The sequence below is a fragment of the Emydura macquarii genome, unplaced genomic scaffold (assembly GCF_026122565.2).
Source record: "Emydura macquarii macquarii isolate MOO-44397 ecotype Brisbane River unplaced genomic scaffold, CSIRO-AGI_Emac_v2 contig_2676, whole genome shotgun sequence".
NCBI lineage: Eukaryota > Metazoa > Chordata > Testudines > Chelidae > Emydura > Emydura macquarii.
In genome coordinates, this window is record NW_027132813.1 from 5,974,883 (window position 1) to 5,990,842 (window position 15,960).

General features: G+C 41.9%; 1 protein-coding gene across 4 annotated transcripts in view; it reads right to left on the bottom strand.

The window, feature by feature from the left end:
• RBKS (ribokinase) overlaps positions 1–15,960 on the bottom strand; it is a 108,866-nt gene that overhangs the window by 63,535 nt on the left and 29,371 nt on the right. For all 4 annotated transcript variants that reach the window (XM_067564792.1, XM_067564789.1, XM_067564788.1 and 1 more), the window contains exon 2: positions 13,348–13,480. In XM_067564792.1, the coding sequence (XP_067420893.1) occupies positions 13,348–13,480 (133 nt within the window). The remainder of the gene's footprint in view (positions 1–13,347; positions 13,481–15,960) is intronic.

Consider the following 15,960-nt stretch of genomic DNA (forward strand, 5'->3'; position numbering starts at 1 on the left):
CCCTATTTCAAAGGAAACTGACTAAGCATGTTGATTTTAGAGGACTTAGAAAGAGGTTGACCTTTAAACAGAAGTGACACAAACTTCTGTATTGGGGCACTGCCATATGACTATAATTCTATCCTGCATTTTTTGCCATTATTCAGTTTCAGACTGAAATACTAATAGTAATTCCATTGTTCTCTTTAATTGCACTCCACATTTTGAGTTTTAAAATGCTTTTCTAGCTCTAAGACTTCCCCACTGCAAAAATGTCAGTTGTTATTACGTAGGCCACTGGTCTGGTATTAAACCAGACCGTCCTCTTTTTGAGGAGTTTGTTCCTCAGTGGGACTGGTTTCGTCTAGTATCAGATGTGGGACAGCACTCCACTCCCTCTAGCTCTTAAAATGGCACCCCTGGTGCAGCCTGACCTTGCAAACACCATGCATACGAGGTCATGCTGACAGAGGCAGGGCAGCATGCTCTTAAAGATGGCGCACTTAGTGTGGCATGACCTCACATGCACCTTATGTATGAGGCCATGCGGGGCAGCAAATTCTTTAAAATGACGCTCTCCATTAGGGATGTAAAAGCCTACGCGTTTAAACAGTAATTAGCCGCCTTGCTGTCACACCCTAAACACAGCAATCAATCAAATTGGAATTGGCTATTTTTCAAGCTCAGGCCCTTGAGTTGGGGCAAGCAGTAACACATCTATGAGCCCTGGCCCTCAAGCAGGGCGGGGCACCAAACACAGGCCTCCTGGCCTAAAGTGGGGATGCTGCCACCCTAAGGGTGAGATGGTAGGGGGTAGGAGGATCCAGGCCCATCCTATTCCACAGGATCCACATCCCTAATAATGTAGTCCGCCACCGGGTCAGCGGGGATCTGCCTGAAACACATGTAATCTCCAAGCCACAACGAAATCAGACTATAGTTTAGTTTCCCTGGGCTTCTTCCTATGTCTTCTGGATTTGATACCTCCCTGCTGTAGGTGTCCTCTGTCTCCCTGGGATAGGTGACCAGTGGCAGCTCCAGCAGCTCCTTGGTGTCTCCGTTGGCCAGTGACTCTGGCAGCTCTGGTAGCTTCTCAGTATGGCAGGGATCCTCTGCAAGCTCCAGCAGGAGGTGTGGTGCATCTGTCTACCTCGAAGGCTGCAGCACAACTGAGCTGGAGGGCCTGCCTCTTATACTTTCGCTTCCTGTCCCATCCTTCTGCTTCCAGCAGGGCAGGCGTGGTCTTCATGGCTTCACCCCTAAGGGGGTGGGGTTGTGGTCCCTCTTTGTCAATCTCATAGGGAGGCCACGCTTCCTTACTACAGTGTTACACATTTTAAGTGTCTTTATGGTCTGGAGAGTAACCCTATAAATATGTTATCATAGGATCTATATTTAGTTTCCTTCTGGGACTTCCAAAGCAAATGCACTCAGTTTACAAATCAAAAAATTATTTTTATTTTAACTGACAATGCTGAAAACTTTAAATAGGATTTGAGATTCAAACTGTGCTCTTTTCTGTCTCGTACATCACCTTAAAGAGTCTGCAGTTAGAACTAAGCATATCATTTTGAGTAGCTGTGCAGGGCTTACAGGAATAAATACATTTTTTTCAGTATATTAAGCAAAAATGTGACTCAGAGACACAGAGGGAACACGTGGAGAAAGAAGGTGTCACTTTTATATGACCTAAAAACACATTTTACATATTAATAAAGCCAATGTAACTTTTAATTCATCCAGTCAGTTTCTACATGTCAACACTGCTGTATAATTTGTACTCTCATTTCTGAGAGAGCAAATTATGGTCTCAAATCCCACACCAGAACCTCGGCAACGCCAATAGTGCAATGCAATAGTAAATGTTACTGCATGAGTTGAGGGGTCATCTTCCAAAGAAGTTGTTAAGTAAAGATCCTTTCTTCCCATCCTGGTTGCTGTCTAATGCCAATGAGTTGCCAAAGAATTGGGAGATAAGCTTAGTATCCTAGCCAATGGTCTTTCTGTCCATGACACAAGTACTAATATTCATAGATGTGTCTGAGCAAGTGGTTGCCTTATTGCCTAGTGTGAGGTACGTATATATCTCAGCTCTGTGAGATACCTTGAATACAAGAAACATTATATAAAACCAAAATCTAAACACACATTGAAATCATAGGCTGATTCTCTTCTTTTGCTCATCCCATTGTACAGCCATACTTTGAAGTACGCTTCCATTTCCTATAAGGAAATCCTGCAAGGGATTTATCTTAAAATGTCACTAGGGATGGTCAATGTCTCTAAATAGCAGCTTGTACGGCAGAAAATTGGTTGAGGATCAGTCCAGGTCAGATTAAGTTAAGGCTAATAAGTAGGATAAGCATCTGCTCTAATTTGGGAGGGTGTATACCCATCCTTTTCAAGGAGGTTTGCAATGTGGGTATTTCTGGATTGCTGACTATTCCTGGATAGAGCTGGTGGTCAGAAGCATTTTCTTCCATCTGCTTTCGACTGGATGATTGCAGCCATCTCACACAAGCATCTCATCAAAGTTATTCACGTTTTTATGACCTAACAATTGTATTATTACAATGTGCTTTATCTGGGGATAACCATGAAGACCTCTATGAAGCTTCAGCTAGTGCACAAAGCAATAGCTACTCACTTCCTTTGTCACAGAGGCATTTCAGGCTGGACTGACTTCAGATTCCCTTCAACTTGCTGGATTCAATCTATATAAAGCCTACAAAGTTTGAGTCCTGGATATCTTAGAGACCTAGGCTGTATCTCATGCTACCCAACTGTCACAAAAGTCGAGATTAGGTGGGGCACTTTTGCTCACTGCTCATAGATTTGCACACCTTGAAGTTGAAAGGAAGGTGTTCTTGGTGGACAACCCTAGACTCTGGAATGTCTTTCCCTTGTTGCTCCATCAGCATCCAAGTCTGTTAATCCTCAGCACACTGTGCAAGGTTCATCTATTCATTCAAGCTCTACTCTCAGGGAGATGTGAATATGCAACATCAAGATCACTTCAGGATTGAGTACATTTAATCTGACATTATCAATAAATACAATATATTATGTTTAAATGTTCTCTACATGTGCTCAGACTCTGCTAGATGGAGTATTTTATAAATAGAAAAATAAACACATTTCTTGGTCTGATGACTGCAAAAGATACTATGTACTGAAATATTGTTTCTTTATTCTACAGTAACTACATTTATATCCCTTTTTACTAGGCTTCTAGCTACACAATATTTGATGTAATTCATATTCATTCTTATTCACAATTTTTCAACATGTGCTTTCCCTGGCTTGCTATCGGCATTTTTCCATGTGCCATCAGGAGGGTTGACATCATCACAGATGAAATTCTAGCAGTCTGAGAGTCAAACTCAATCTGTACCTGCAAATTAATTGTATTGAAAAATATCTTTGCTGACACATCTTTTGTTCCATCTGTTCTGTATACTAAATTCTGCCATTAACTTTTTTGGGAGAGTATTTACTCTTTTCCTTGCATAGAGAATGCAACCAGTTTTTGCTACTAAAAATAACTAAGGGCTAGTAATGTGGAGAAAAACATGGTTTAAAAGGTGATTACACACGCTGAGCTGAATTATAGATGCAGCTACGTTTTTATAACAAAGTAAAGGTTCAGGCTCACTGTATTCTTTCTAAATTTGGGCTCACAGACCAACCTGTATCTTTGAACTGGTAAGAACTATAAAAAGGAAAGACTATATAAATAGCAATACAGTAATTCCTCTTTCTGAGAATAAAAATCAAATGCAACTGGGACACATAAGCAGAATTTAACTCATCAGATGCAGAACAATGACACCAATATTAGAGGAACCGCTAGGATCATCCCAGGATGTCTGCTACAAGTGAAACTGTCAAGACTTATTCAGAACACGTCATTTTTCCTCATCTGAACAGTTTTAATTTGGATTGTTAAGACTGACATTTTTGGGATGGCCAATAAAGAAAGAGAAAGGATGCTCTTCAGGGTATGGTAATGGCCTGAAACGCAGAAGGTCTTGGTATATTTTCCAGTTCTGCCACCTGCTTTCTGTATGACTTGGGCAAGCCACTTATTCTCCCTATCCCTCAGTTCCCTATCTATAAAATGGGGATAATAATTATTCATTTCTTCCACCCTTTGTCTGTCTCATTTTTGGGGTTGTGATTGTCAATTTGTATATTCCTTTATAGTGCCTCGCACAATGGATGCTACTGTGATACATATAAGTTATAATATAAAATAATAGCAGCACCCACTGCTAGAGATACTCCAATCAAGAGACAGAGAGCAACATGCCACATGTCATTCTTACTAGGTCATGGTCAGTGTTCGAGATTGAAAACAAAATCTACAGCAATTTTTGGTATCCATGCTGCTCTGTATGTGGATCCATTATATTCATAACTCATGACTGTTATTTTTCTTCACACCTTCATATTTTTACTTGTAAACTGAGCAAATATGATCTGGAATCTTCGAGACAATAAAGATGGAAATGCATAATAAGATATGCACAGAGGAGACTAACTAAGCTATGCAAGTCATACATTTTTCCTGCGGGACTGCAATACAGCCATTAGACTGAAATCCTGAGACTGAACTATAAATACCTATATGCATTGAGGGACAGATATTAATGTTCTTACGATGTTCAGATTAGGCTAAAAATAGGCCTCTCTCTCTTTGGTGGCTGAAGTGATCACCATCAATGCACTCTGTTTTATAAAGCACTTGGGAATTTTTGGAATCAAATTGGCTATGTTCATGTAAACATCTCATATTATTGTTAAAGAATATGAAACTGAAAACAAATTATGAAAGGCAGAATTTTAAGACTGAAGTTTCAAAAAGATGGGAGAATCCACTAACATGGGCATTAATATTGTTTGATGTTAAGCACTTTTGATTCCTAAAAATGACTTGTTAACATAACAAAATAATTAAAATTGCAATGGCTTATTGCAATGCTATTTTACCTTGAATGTGTAGAATTGTATTATATATGTCTCACTGACTTGTGCAGAAACTGAATAACTGCTGTCTGAAGTAAGATTTATGTAAGGCTATAAAGTGAACTCTAACTTTTTAAATAAAATCAAGAACTGTAGGTGAATTCTAGAGAGCTTAGAAAAATTCTTGCTTCTATTCTACTTTGTCCTTTTCTCCAACACAGAAATAACATTAAGAAAAACTGTTAGGACTATGTCTTCTTAAGTCTATATAAATAATTTTTTTGTAAAGTTACTAGCCATAATATCGGCACATGGAATTTGACGAATGATGCAAATATTTCAGGAAACACATATTTTACTTTTGGCAGTAAGTAAATTCTGGACTATCTTCAAATAATCCAAGATACTTATCTCCACAAAAAAACTTAGCATTCAGCTGGGAACATTAACACCAAATTCTCTACAAACTTTTTTTATACAGGAACCTGACAGCTACAGAAGAAAAAGAGACCAAATATCTATGACTTGTAAGATATGGGACACAGACAACCCTAACATTAGAGAACAATGGAGAACAGCTAGTAACAGGTGAACCTCAGATGATTTGCGGGTATAATTTGGATACATATCTATATCTCATTAACCTAAACACTGGGCTGGAAATCTACTGAGCAAAGGCTCTTGTATGAGATTAGTAAAATTTACCCATGTCTTACTGAAAATTTCCTTTCTTGAAGTAATGAGGTCTACAAATCCATGATATTGGGTACTCTGTTCTGTGCAGCCTTGGAGGCATACCAGAACTGTCAGTCAGAGGCAGGGGAGATGAGGCTCCACCTCTGAGAAACTGCCAGTTGAGACACTAACATAGTCTACTTAGTTGTAGTTATTAATGGTCTACTGTCAAACTGGGACAGGGTATCTATAGTGGGGTCCCGCAGTGTTCAATACTAATCAACATTTTCATTAATGACTTGGATAATGGAGGGGAGAATATGCTTATAAACTCTGCAGATGATACAAAGTAGGGAGGGGCTGCAAGTACTTTGGAGGTCAGGAACACAATCCAAAACAACCTTGACAAATTGGAGAATTGGTGTGAATTCAACAAGATTAAATTCAACAAAGACAAGAGCAAAATACTTCACTTAGAAGGAAAAATCAAATGCACAACTACAACATGAGGAATAGCTGGCCAGGTGGTAGTACTGCTGAAAAGGATCTGAGGTTTATAGTGGATCACAAAATGAATAGAAGTCAACAATGTGATGAAGCTGCAAAATAGGCTAATATTCTGGGGTGTATTAATAGGAGAGGTAATTGTCCTGCTCTACTCAGCACTGTTGGAGCCTCATCTGAAGTACTGTGTCCAATTTTGGGTGCCACACTTTCAGAAAGATGTGAACAAATTGCAGTCAAGAGGAAAGTAACAAAAATTATATAAGGTTAGAAAACCTGAATGTGACGGGGCAGACTAACTAGGTTCAGAGGCCCCTGACTGGAGGACTTGTGACCCTGCCTCACCCCGCCTCAGAAAAGAGCAGAAGAGAAGTCAGCCAAGTGCCCTAGAGTGGCTGCAAGGGAAGCAGCCAATCACAGAGCTGCAGGAGTGGCCAATCAGGGGCCAGAAGGGCCATATAAAAGGGAGCAACAGAGGAGAGCAGTCAGTCAGGTGCTACCTGGAGCTGGAAGAGGGAAGGATGGGTTCCTGGCTGGCTGGAAGAGCAAGTAGGACCAGGGACAGCTCAGTGCAGGCAGGACGGAACCCAGGGAAGGCTGCTGAAATGACACACCAATGGAGGGTACCATAATGAGCTCTGTAGTATAGATGGCAGTGTATCCTGGAAAGAAGCCTTGGCGGACAGTAAAGACTGTATACCCCAGAAGGGGTTTTGTTGTTCCACCTAAAGACAGTGTAACTCAGCCGAAGGGCTGAGTCGCTGAAGAAACCATTGGCAAGGGGGGCCCTCGGGAGAGGTGGGTGCCACCCCGTTCCAAACAAAGACCCACAATTCGTCAAAGGGAGACGCTTGTAAGAGGAGGTGCCAAACCCATTACACTGAGCTATGAGGAAAGAAAAAATATATAAAAAAGAAGAAGAAAAGACCTAAAATTCTCCCCCTGAAAAGTTTTCAACTATGTTAAGGGCTCTTTTAAAGAGGATGGTGTTCAATTGTCCCCTTTGTCCAGTGAAGGTAGGACAAGAAGTAATGTGCTTAATCTGCAGCAAGGGAGTTTTAGATTAGATATTAGGAAAAACTTCTTAACTATAAGGATAGTTAAGCACTGGAATAGGCTTCCAAAGGAGATTGTGGAAGTCACTGGAAGTTTTTAAAAACAAGTTGGACAAACACCTGTTAGGGGTGGTCTAGGTTTACACTGCCTTGCCACAGCACAGAGGGCTGGACTTGCCCCAACCCAGGGACCCTACAAGTAGCAGCCTTGTGCTGTGGCTTCAGGAAAGCTGCTAGCTTCCCTGGGTTACTTTTCTCCGTGCCCTTTGACTTAATGTCTGGACCTGCTTGGACAGGGGCCCTTCCTGACCTCCTTGCCAGGGGAGGCTCTTGACCTCTGACAGCCCCACTGGGCACGGTAGTGCCAAACCAAATGTCCAGTTCTATCTTTCCCTTCTGGCAGGTTCTTTTCCCTCAGGACTCCAGGCCTGGGAAAGGTCCTTTGCCCTCTTCGGGTAGGGTTTTCCCCTCCCCCAGTCTTTGTATCTGCAGGGTTCTCTTCTGTCAGTGTTCTGCTCCTTCTCCTAAACCCTACTGGTTTCTGACAGTGTCTTGCCTGCTCACACGCTCTGCTAGCTCACCTCACTCTCACAACTCCAGCCACATCCTTTCTCTGGAAGGGAGGCTTTTAACAAGTCCTGGGCAGGACCTTGATTGGCTCCTGGTGTGTTAATTAACCTGGAGTAACCCCTGCTCGGCTACCAGGGGAAAAGGGACTTGCTGAGCCTAGGGCTGATATATTGGCCATCTAGCACTCTCCCATAGCCATCGAGTCTGACCCTGCCACAGATGGAAGAAAAATTTCCTGGGGGTCTATGGAACCTGGAGTTACTTTTAATATTAAGACAGGATTAGTTCTGAGTATCACATTGGCTTTATGGAACGTGCAGTACTGAAAGAGCTTTCAACTCAGACACACTGTGAACAGACAAGATTGTTATCACAAAGGCCACTTGGTTAAACATGAATAAGACACCTTCATGAGTGGTTCAAATGGAGGGCCTGTAATAGCAATGAGAGCCTGGTAAGTTCCCATAAAATAACTTGATGCGCATCAGAAGGATGTAGAAAGGATACTGCTCACCTAAGAAAAATGGTGGACTTCTGGGTAAGATGAAATTCACTACTTGTCTGCAGCACTAAGGATGCTAGACAAAGCAGCAACTGGACCTCTAAGAGTCTGAACTTCCAGGTCTAACTTGAGTCCATCTTGAAACAATTTGAGAATCTGTGGCATCAGTGTAGATGAGGGGTTGAGACCTCTGTCCTGGCTAATGGCTAAAACTCAACCAGGCCCTTCAATATGCTGGGCTAGTAGATTTATTTCTGGAAGCTAAAATTGTGGATATTACCTCTCTGAACAACCTTGTTGGCTTAAGAGGCTCTGTTCAAAAACAGGCACCTAGGCGCAGACTGGCTGGATTCTGATGTCTGACTGTCCCTTGTAATATCACATCCCTTTGGAAGAGAAAGCAGATGGGAGTTCTTTTGTACCATGTCAAGGGGGTCAGAGAACCAAGGCCTCCTTGGCCAGAATGGGGATACCAGAATTACCAGTGCTTCTTCTCTCCTGATCTTCTGTAGCATTCTGGTGAGGAGACAAAAAGGAAGGGAAGGCTTGTGAGAATTCTCTTTGGCCACCTATGCAACAAGGCATCAGTTGCCTTGGCTTTCTGGTCCTAGCAGCAAAAGAAGAACTGACACTTTGTGATTCAGGTGGGATGCAAGCAGATCTATCACTGGAAGACTGAATTCTTTTATCAGATGAAACACCTCTAGGTGTAGTTGCCATTCTGGATGATATCTACCTTTTGCCTGCTGAGTTAGTCAGCTACAACATTCAATTTTCCCTTGGCTGTGAAGGGAGTGTATTGAATGGACATTTCCCTTTTCCCAAGTCATCAAGAGGTGAGCTTCTCTTTGAAGGATTGTAGACCTTGTTCCACTTTGTTTATTCATGTATGACATGATTGAGGTGTTTTCTGTCATGATCAGCATGAGGCAAGTCAACATGGGAGCAAAGCCTTGAGACCATATCGGATTATCCTGAGCTTTCACCAGTTTATGCTGTGCTTGCACTTTTGTTTGGATCAGATCCCTTGGACAGTCCTTGACCCCATGTGAATGACCAGAAAATCCTCCCCGGTTGAGATAGCCATCCCTCAGTGAAGGTAAGGGATGATAGAGGGAGGGAAAAGAGGTGGCTCTATGAGCACTGGTCCACTAAAAATATCCACACAGGAGACCATTGAACCCAGAAGAGACAGAAGCATATGAATGGGTAATACTATTGAAGAGTTCATTGTTTTGATAAGATTTCTCAGCATCTGCTATTTTTCCTGCAATAGGGAAATTTGCAGAGGGCAGTGACTGTTCCCACTCAGAAACTGGGAATACAACTGAGACTGTTAACTGACTTCTAACAAAAATGTGGCTCTGCAGCATCCTTAGAACTTTGATAGTACAGTCTATGACTGACTCTGGATGAGGTTGTAGACTATGAGATTCAAGCTAGGCTGGGCATACTTATAAAATTAAGTTACCAAATATTACTAATAAGATGCATATTGCAAAAGTATGGTGGTGGTTGGAAATCCTTTTTTGAAAAGAAGTGATTGCTTCTTATTGCATCACACGTGCTGTTTTCCTTCTTTAAGCATGTCTGGTATAACTGCTTTTCCTATGAATAATGGCCCCTCTTGACTGACTAGTCTCCCTAATGAAATTATCTTCTGTAATTAACTCATCTATACCTCACTGGTGCTGTATCTGTCAAGGATACCTTTTGATCTTATCTTCCGATGGGTGCCAGCTCAGGTATTACTCAATTTTCATATCAGCAAACTCCAACCCCCTTTTATTAGGAAAGGGTGGAACTTTGTGACAAACAAGTGCTGGATTGTTGACTAAACAAAATCCAGATGGCTAACACCTTTTGAACTGAGTAAAAACATATAGCTCTTTCCCCTGTTGTTTTTGTTTGGACTTCCTTTGTTCTCTCATGTAATTACCAAAGATGCTTTGAAAACATTGAATTTAAGAGTATAAAGAAGGAAGCAATGCCACTAGGAAGTGAGCTTCAAGACTTAGAAATCATTCCAGACACAGAACTGTCATCTTATCACACCCAGCTTTCTTCTGGGACTATGGATCCAAGCTCTCAGAGAAGCTGTCAAGAATCGAAACCACTGCCTCTTGCCTGCATTGGTGAGGAAAACTGCTTTTGCAGCTAATGTATACTGGACTTTTGGTTTGGGGGATCATTTTATAAGTGTAGTAATTAAAGCCTTTCTGTCATTATCAAACGAGTGTTGTGTCAATTCCTGAATGCAGTAATATCAGATCCCAGTTGGTCAGGTAACAGAAGTCACCCAGGAAAGTGCATGCATCCGGTCTGAGAGCTGACATGAACACTACCAGCACTTGTGAACACTGGCAGCGCTGTTATTAACCTAAAGGCTAAGGACATGTATTGCTGATGTTGTGTTCTTAGAGCCCAGTTTAAAAAGCATCTGTGAGACTCTTGAATTTTTGTTTTTTTAATATTTTAATGTTTTATTATTTGAGTCTCTAACTTTGATTTGGAGCACTGGCCTTCCTCCACTAAGCAAGGAGAATTCCCTTTGTGGGACTGTGTGTATGCATTCCGAGAGGAAATAGCACTTGTCTATGGCCTGCTCTTTCCTGCATTGATTTGTCATGCTGCACTCCATGAAGATGAGCAGGGGACCAAGGCACTGATGTATTATCCCCTGTATTGTGCTCTGTGAAGGTGAGCAAGAGAACCAGTTGCTGAGGATATTTGCCCCGCTGCACTCTGCAGATTTATGCAGTTCACAGGAAACAGATTTCACTTTGTGTCTCAGAAAGCCTCCTAAAGAAATCCCTGAATCAGACTTGATGAATGGGATTGGGGGGCCTTTTCCACCCCTCTTTATGTTGAGGCAACTAGAGGGGTCTAAATGTCTGTGAAATCTCTTGTGTTATGTCTCCCTTTGATGTTCCTCCTCAGAAAAAGAGGGAAATTTCAGACTGATAGTCCCCTGGAGGGGGAAGGGAGGACCATGTGCATACTTTTTTTTAACAGGTTTCTTGCCCTGAGAAAGAGGAGGTTGAGACTGGAGGTTTGTGCTGGACTGGCTTCAGAAGGGGGCCTCCTTGGGTTCCACACTTTTTTGAAGGGCAATTCCTGGATGTGGCCTGGAAATAGACTGACCCCACCCCAAGCATCAGACTAGAAGCCTGAAGGTCCATATGGAACCCTTGGCCCGTCTGCTGAACTGGGAGACAGTGCTGGGCTGACACTGCTATCCCTGAGCCACTGCAGGGCTGGACAGGGGGGACATGTTATAGAAGAGGCAGGGATTGGGCCCCTTACCAAGGTCTCCTTGTTTTCTCTCTGGATCCTTGTCAGTAGCTCCCTGCCACAATAGCATTGCAGGGGAGAGGCTAGGCAGCTATGGCTATGAGAGCAGGCTCTAGCGGTTGGGCAGGATGCTTTCCTGGCCCTTTGATATTGAGCTTCAATCTACACTCCCTCCACATTGGGTTGGGGAGATGAAGGAAGTTGCTGCTTATTGGTCCCAGGACTGCTGCTGTAACCTGTGCTGCTGAGGTGCTGCCATTGGTTCATGGGAGCTCTCTTGCTCAGGGAGGGAGGGAGGCTACTAGAAACCCTGCTCCTGCCTGAGCATTTGAGAGAGGCCTTGGTCTCCACAGAACAGACACAGATTTTCAGGCAGGCAGGCAGGTACTCAGTGAGGGAGGTGCAGGAGACACAGCGGCTGGCTTTCCCTCTCTTAGCCTTCTCTGCCATGCAGCATTTTGCACGGGTGAGCAGGGACAGTCCCAGTGACTGAGGAGAAGGGGAATCCTCCCTGCTAGTAACGACAGCCCCTGACAGCCTGAAGATTTTAAGCCTCCCCTGTCCCTTTTCCCCCCATCGTCTTTATACTTGCTCTGCAGCAGGGAGGAGCTGGAGAGGCAGATAAAATCTGGTGATTTCACAGAGATGGAGCCACACCTCCCCTGCCGCTGATTGACAGGCTTGGTCTGTCTCCACGGCTGCATAGAGCAGAGTATCCAATGTCATGGATTTGTGGACCTCATTACAAATAAGAATTCCATTTTTTCCTATAGTAGCTTCTCTCTTAGAAGAGACATTAATCCATCAAATCTGGTATCCGGTTCCCAACCAGGGCCAATATCTAGTACTTCAATAGAATATATGTGTGCAGGGTGGGGTGGGGAAGAAGCAGTGCACTCATCAAATGTGGAACTCTGTATATGGTTACAGAAGGGCGGGTAAAGGCAAGAAGGGGAGGGAGTTCTATCTTAATCCTAGCAATAATCAGCCCTGAACCATAACATTTAATTATCCTTATGGTTCCCCATATAACAGATATTATGAAAAGTATTAATTATCATCCTTTTCCAAAATCAAGACTCAGTAACACAGGAATATAGGAACTGCTCAGAGTGAACAAGACCCATGGTTCATCCAGCCCAGAAGCCTGTCTCCAACAGGAGCCAGCACACAGGTGCTTCAGAGGAAGATTCACAAAATCCCACAGTAGGCACATGTAGGATAATCTGTGGCTTCCCCTCCCCCCAAAGATTTCATCCTAATTCCTAATAAAGGTTGGTTTAAACCATGGAGAATGAGGTTTTATAGTCCTTCCAAAATTATTATTAGCCTGTCAGTACTTGACCTATGACCATTAATGGCAGTGAATTCCAGGCTGACTATATGTTATTAAATATAGAAATACAGCATGGCAGGTGAATACAGAACCAAAAATATCATCAACTGACCCTTTGTTCTTGTAACACAGGACAAAGTAAAAAGGAGGGACTGGTCAAGTTTTCATTCAGTGTAATTCTGAATATCTCAAATTCTCTAGGCATTATTCTAGACTTTGTAGTCTCTCATTACATGCAATTCCCACCAGACCACTAACCAACTCTCTATTCTGGCTGTTTTGTAAATATCATGAGAACAGTTTCCCAGGTGGTACTTTTTAAATCCATTTCTAGCCAAAACCAGGAAGAGGAGAGTTGCATTAAAAAAAGAGTTAACTTCTCTATCAACCACATAAAAGTTCCACTGGAGCTTGAATGAACATTTGGGTTGGCTGTTATCCAGCAGCTTCAAGTCAATACTTACCTTACAAATCATCAAGGTCTTGGCCCCAAGTCGAGCAGCCTGGATGCACTGATTGGCTCCTTTTCCCCCAAAATCAATGAAAAACTTATGTCCATGGATAGTTTCTCCAGCTTTTGGCAGACGAGTGGTAAGGCTATTGCAATTTAAAAAAGAAGTTACATATATTAGTAACTGATAGGTCAAGAGACTTTAAAGTAAGAGTTACATTGATACAATCCTAATAGGACCTGACATTCAAGTTGGGGCTATAACAGGAGGCAGTTATGAGTTCATTCAATAGATCACAAAAATTGAAGATATGAGAGACCTATTAGGTTATCTAGTTCATCCAGTACCAGTGTAAGATTATTCTATATCATACACTACAAATGCTTTGTCCAGTCTAGTTTTAGAAGCGCTAAGCAAAGGAGGAACAGTCTTTTTTATGACAAGTTTGTACAGCACCTAGCACAATGAAGTCCTGGTCCATGACTGGGATCCCTAGGTGCTACCACCATATACATAAATAAATTAATAAAACAATAGATCTCACTGTTAGGAAGTTTTACCTTGATATACAGCCTACATTTTCATATTATTATTTTAATCTCAGCTAATCAGCTAATTAACTTCCTTAGACTTCCCTAGAGTAATTTTTCTCTTACATTGGTATTTACATCCTTCAGAGAGTTGTAGATCATTACCATCTCTGATCACCCCTTAGCTGTCATTTAGATATGCTGTACATATTTATCTCTTTTAATCTTTCTTTGTAAATTAGACCTTCCAGCCCCCTTGTCATTTTGTCCTTCTCTGAACTCGCCCTAGTTACATCTATATCTTCATGAACTGAATGCACTAGTACAGGTTCAAACTCACCAGAGTTGTATTCAAGATAGTCTGGAATCATACTATTTTGAAAAGATATGTTTTGTTAACCATAGCAGATTTTTTGATGACTCCAAGAAAACAAATGAATGAATCACCTCTACTCTTGTGCAGAAAATTCACCTGAATTCATTGGACTAGTCTCCTATGTCAGTTGTATTAATAATAAATACACTCTAAAGAGATTAATCTATATCATGGCAGAGCAGTATTTGATCATATTATTACCCAAAATTCTGCTTCTTTGGGGCAGTGAATTACAAATACAATATTCAAAAAACACCTTTTACCTCCTAGGCTAACACAAATGCAACAAACTCAGCACCTGTGGGGAGAGAATGCCTTTTGTCACTCAACAGCAACTCATCTAGCTGACAACCCCAGCTCTGACAGGCCCCAAAAGATAGTTTGAAGGCTGGTGGCAAAAAGGTTCTCAGAGTGGAAGCTATGAAGCAGGGAAAGGGGAAGTTTCAGAGCTTTTCCAAGAATGCGGTGGAGCCTTCACCAAGGAGGAGCAGAATACCTGTGGCTGTTTGTAATTACAGAGCATTAAAGCATGTTCAGCCAAGTAGATCTCACAACTGGCTGAACATCCGTAACTCTTTAAAATCTGGAAGAAATGGGACAGTTCCTGTACTAATGGTTCTCTCCGAAGTATCTATTCCAAAGGACTTGGAAACCGCCTGCAATAGGTTAAATATTGTATTTTCTTTGAGTGCTTTTGTTTATTTGCTATATGATTCCAAAGGGTTAATTCCTGCATAATAGCTTCTGATGGCCCTATTTACCAATACTTAAAAGACAATACAGATGTCATTCATGTTAAGTTTCACCTCTGACCATGTGGAATTCAACCTCTGGCTTATAACCATGTGTAAGTACAGGGGATCCAGGTGGGAAATGAAACAAAAAACTTTGGGGTGAATAAAAAGACAGTCCCTGAAAGATGGGGAGAAAGGGAGGGAAAGAAGCAGATTGAACCCCCAGTCCCCAAAAGTTGGGATAAGATAGGCCTACTCAAACCTTTACAAGAATCATATGTGTGTAGACCTTTTATTATGTTAAACTCTCAATTTTCTTGTTACCTTGTGCTCCTACTGCTATGATTAAACAATACTCTGTTTTGAAAAGGCTTTTTGTTGTATCTGTCTTTACCACTGGTCACAGCTCGTGAAGGGCAGACTAAGGCAGCCAAACCCTGTTGGGCATGCTAAGCAATCATGGTTGGTTCATGAGATACTGAAGCTGGGAGCCCAGTCTAAGAGTGGGAGGATCATGGGATTCCACCCTGAAAGAGGTGAAGGAACAAGGCTTATCATCTATGGGGATGCACTCAGAGAGACCAGAGAGGGGTCAAAGGTGTAGCTAGTCCTGAATTATCACACTTGTTTCCACAGAGATGGTGGAAAGACAGAGCAGAGGAGTGGAAGGGGTCCAGCTATTTTAAACAAAAATACATAGATTTTATTAAATGTTCAGATAAAGTCAGCATTTACAAATGATTGCCACCCAGAGGCATGTGAGATTCTGCAGTGTTTTCCATACTTAAAATAGGGGATGACTGCAAGATCTCAAATATCATTGTGTAGTAAATGTAGGTAACATGCTGACTTTTAATGGCAAAATTATGAATTGACTGCTACACTAATTCATGTATCATCAGAACAATGCCTTGTAGGGAACCAAAATATTGAGCATGTCTGTGTTTTACAGCTTTCAAGAGACTCCCATTGTGACAACATCATA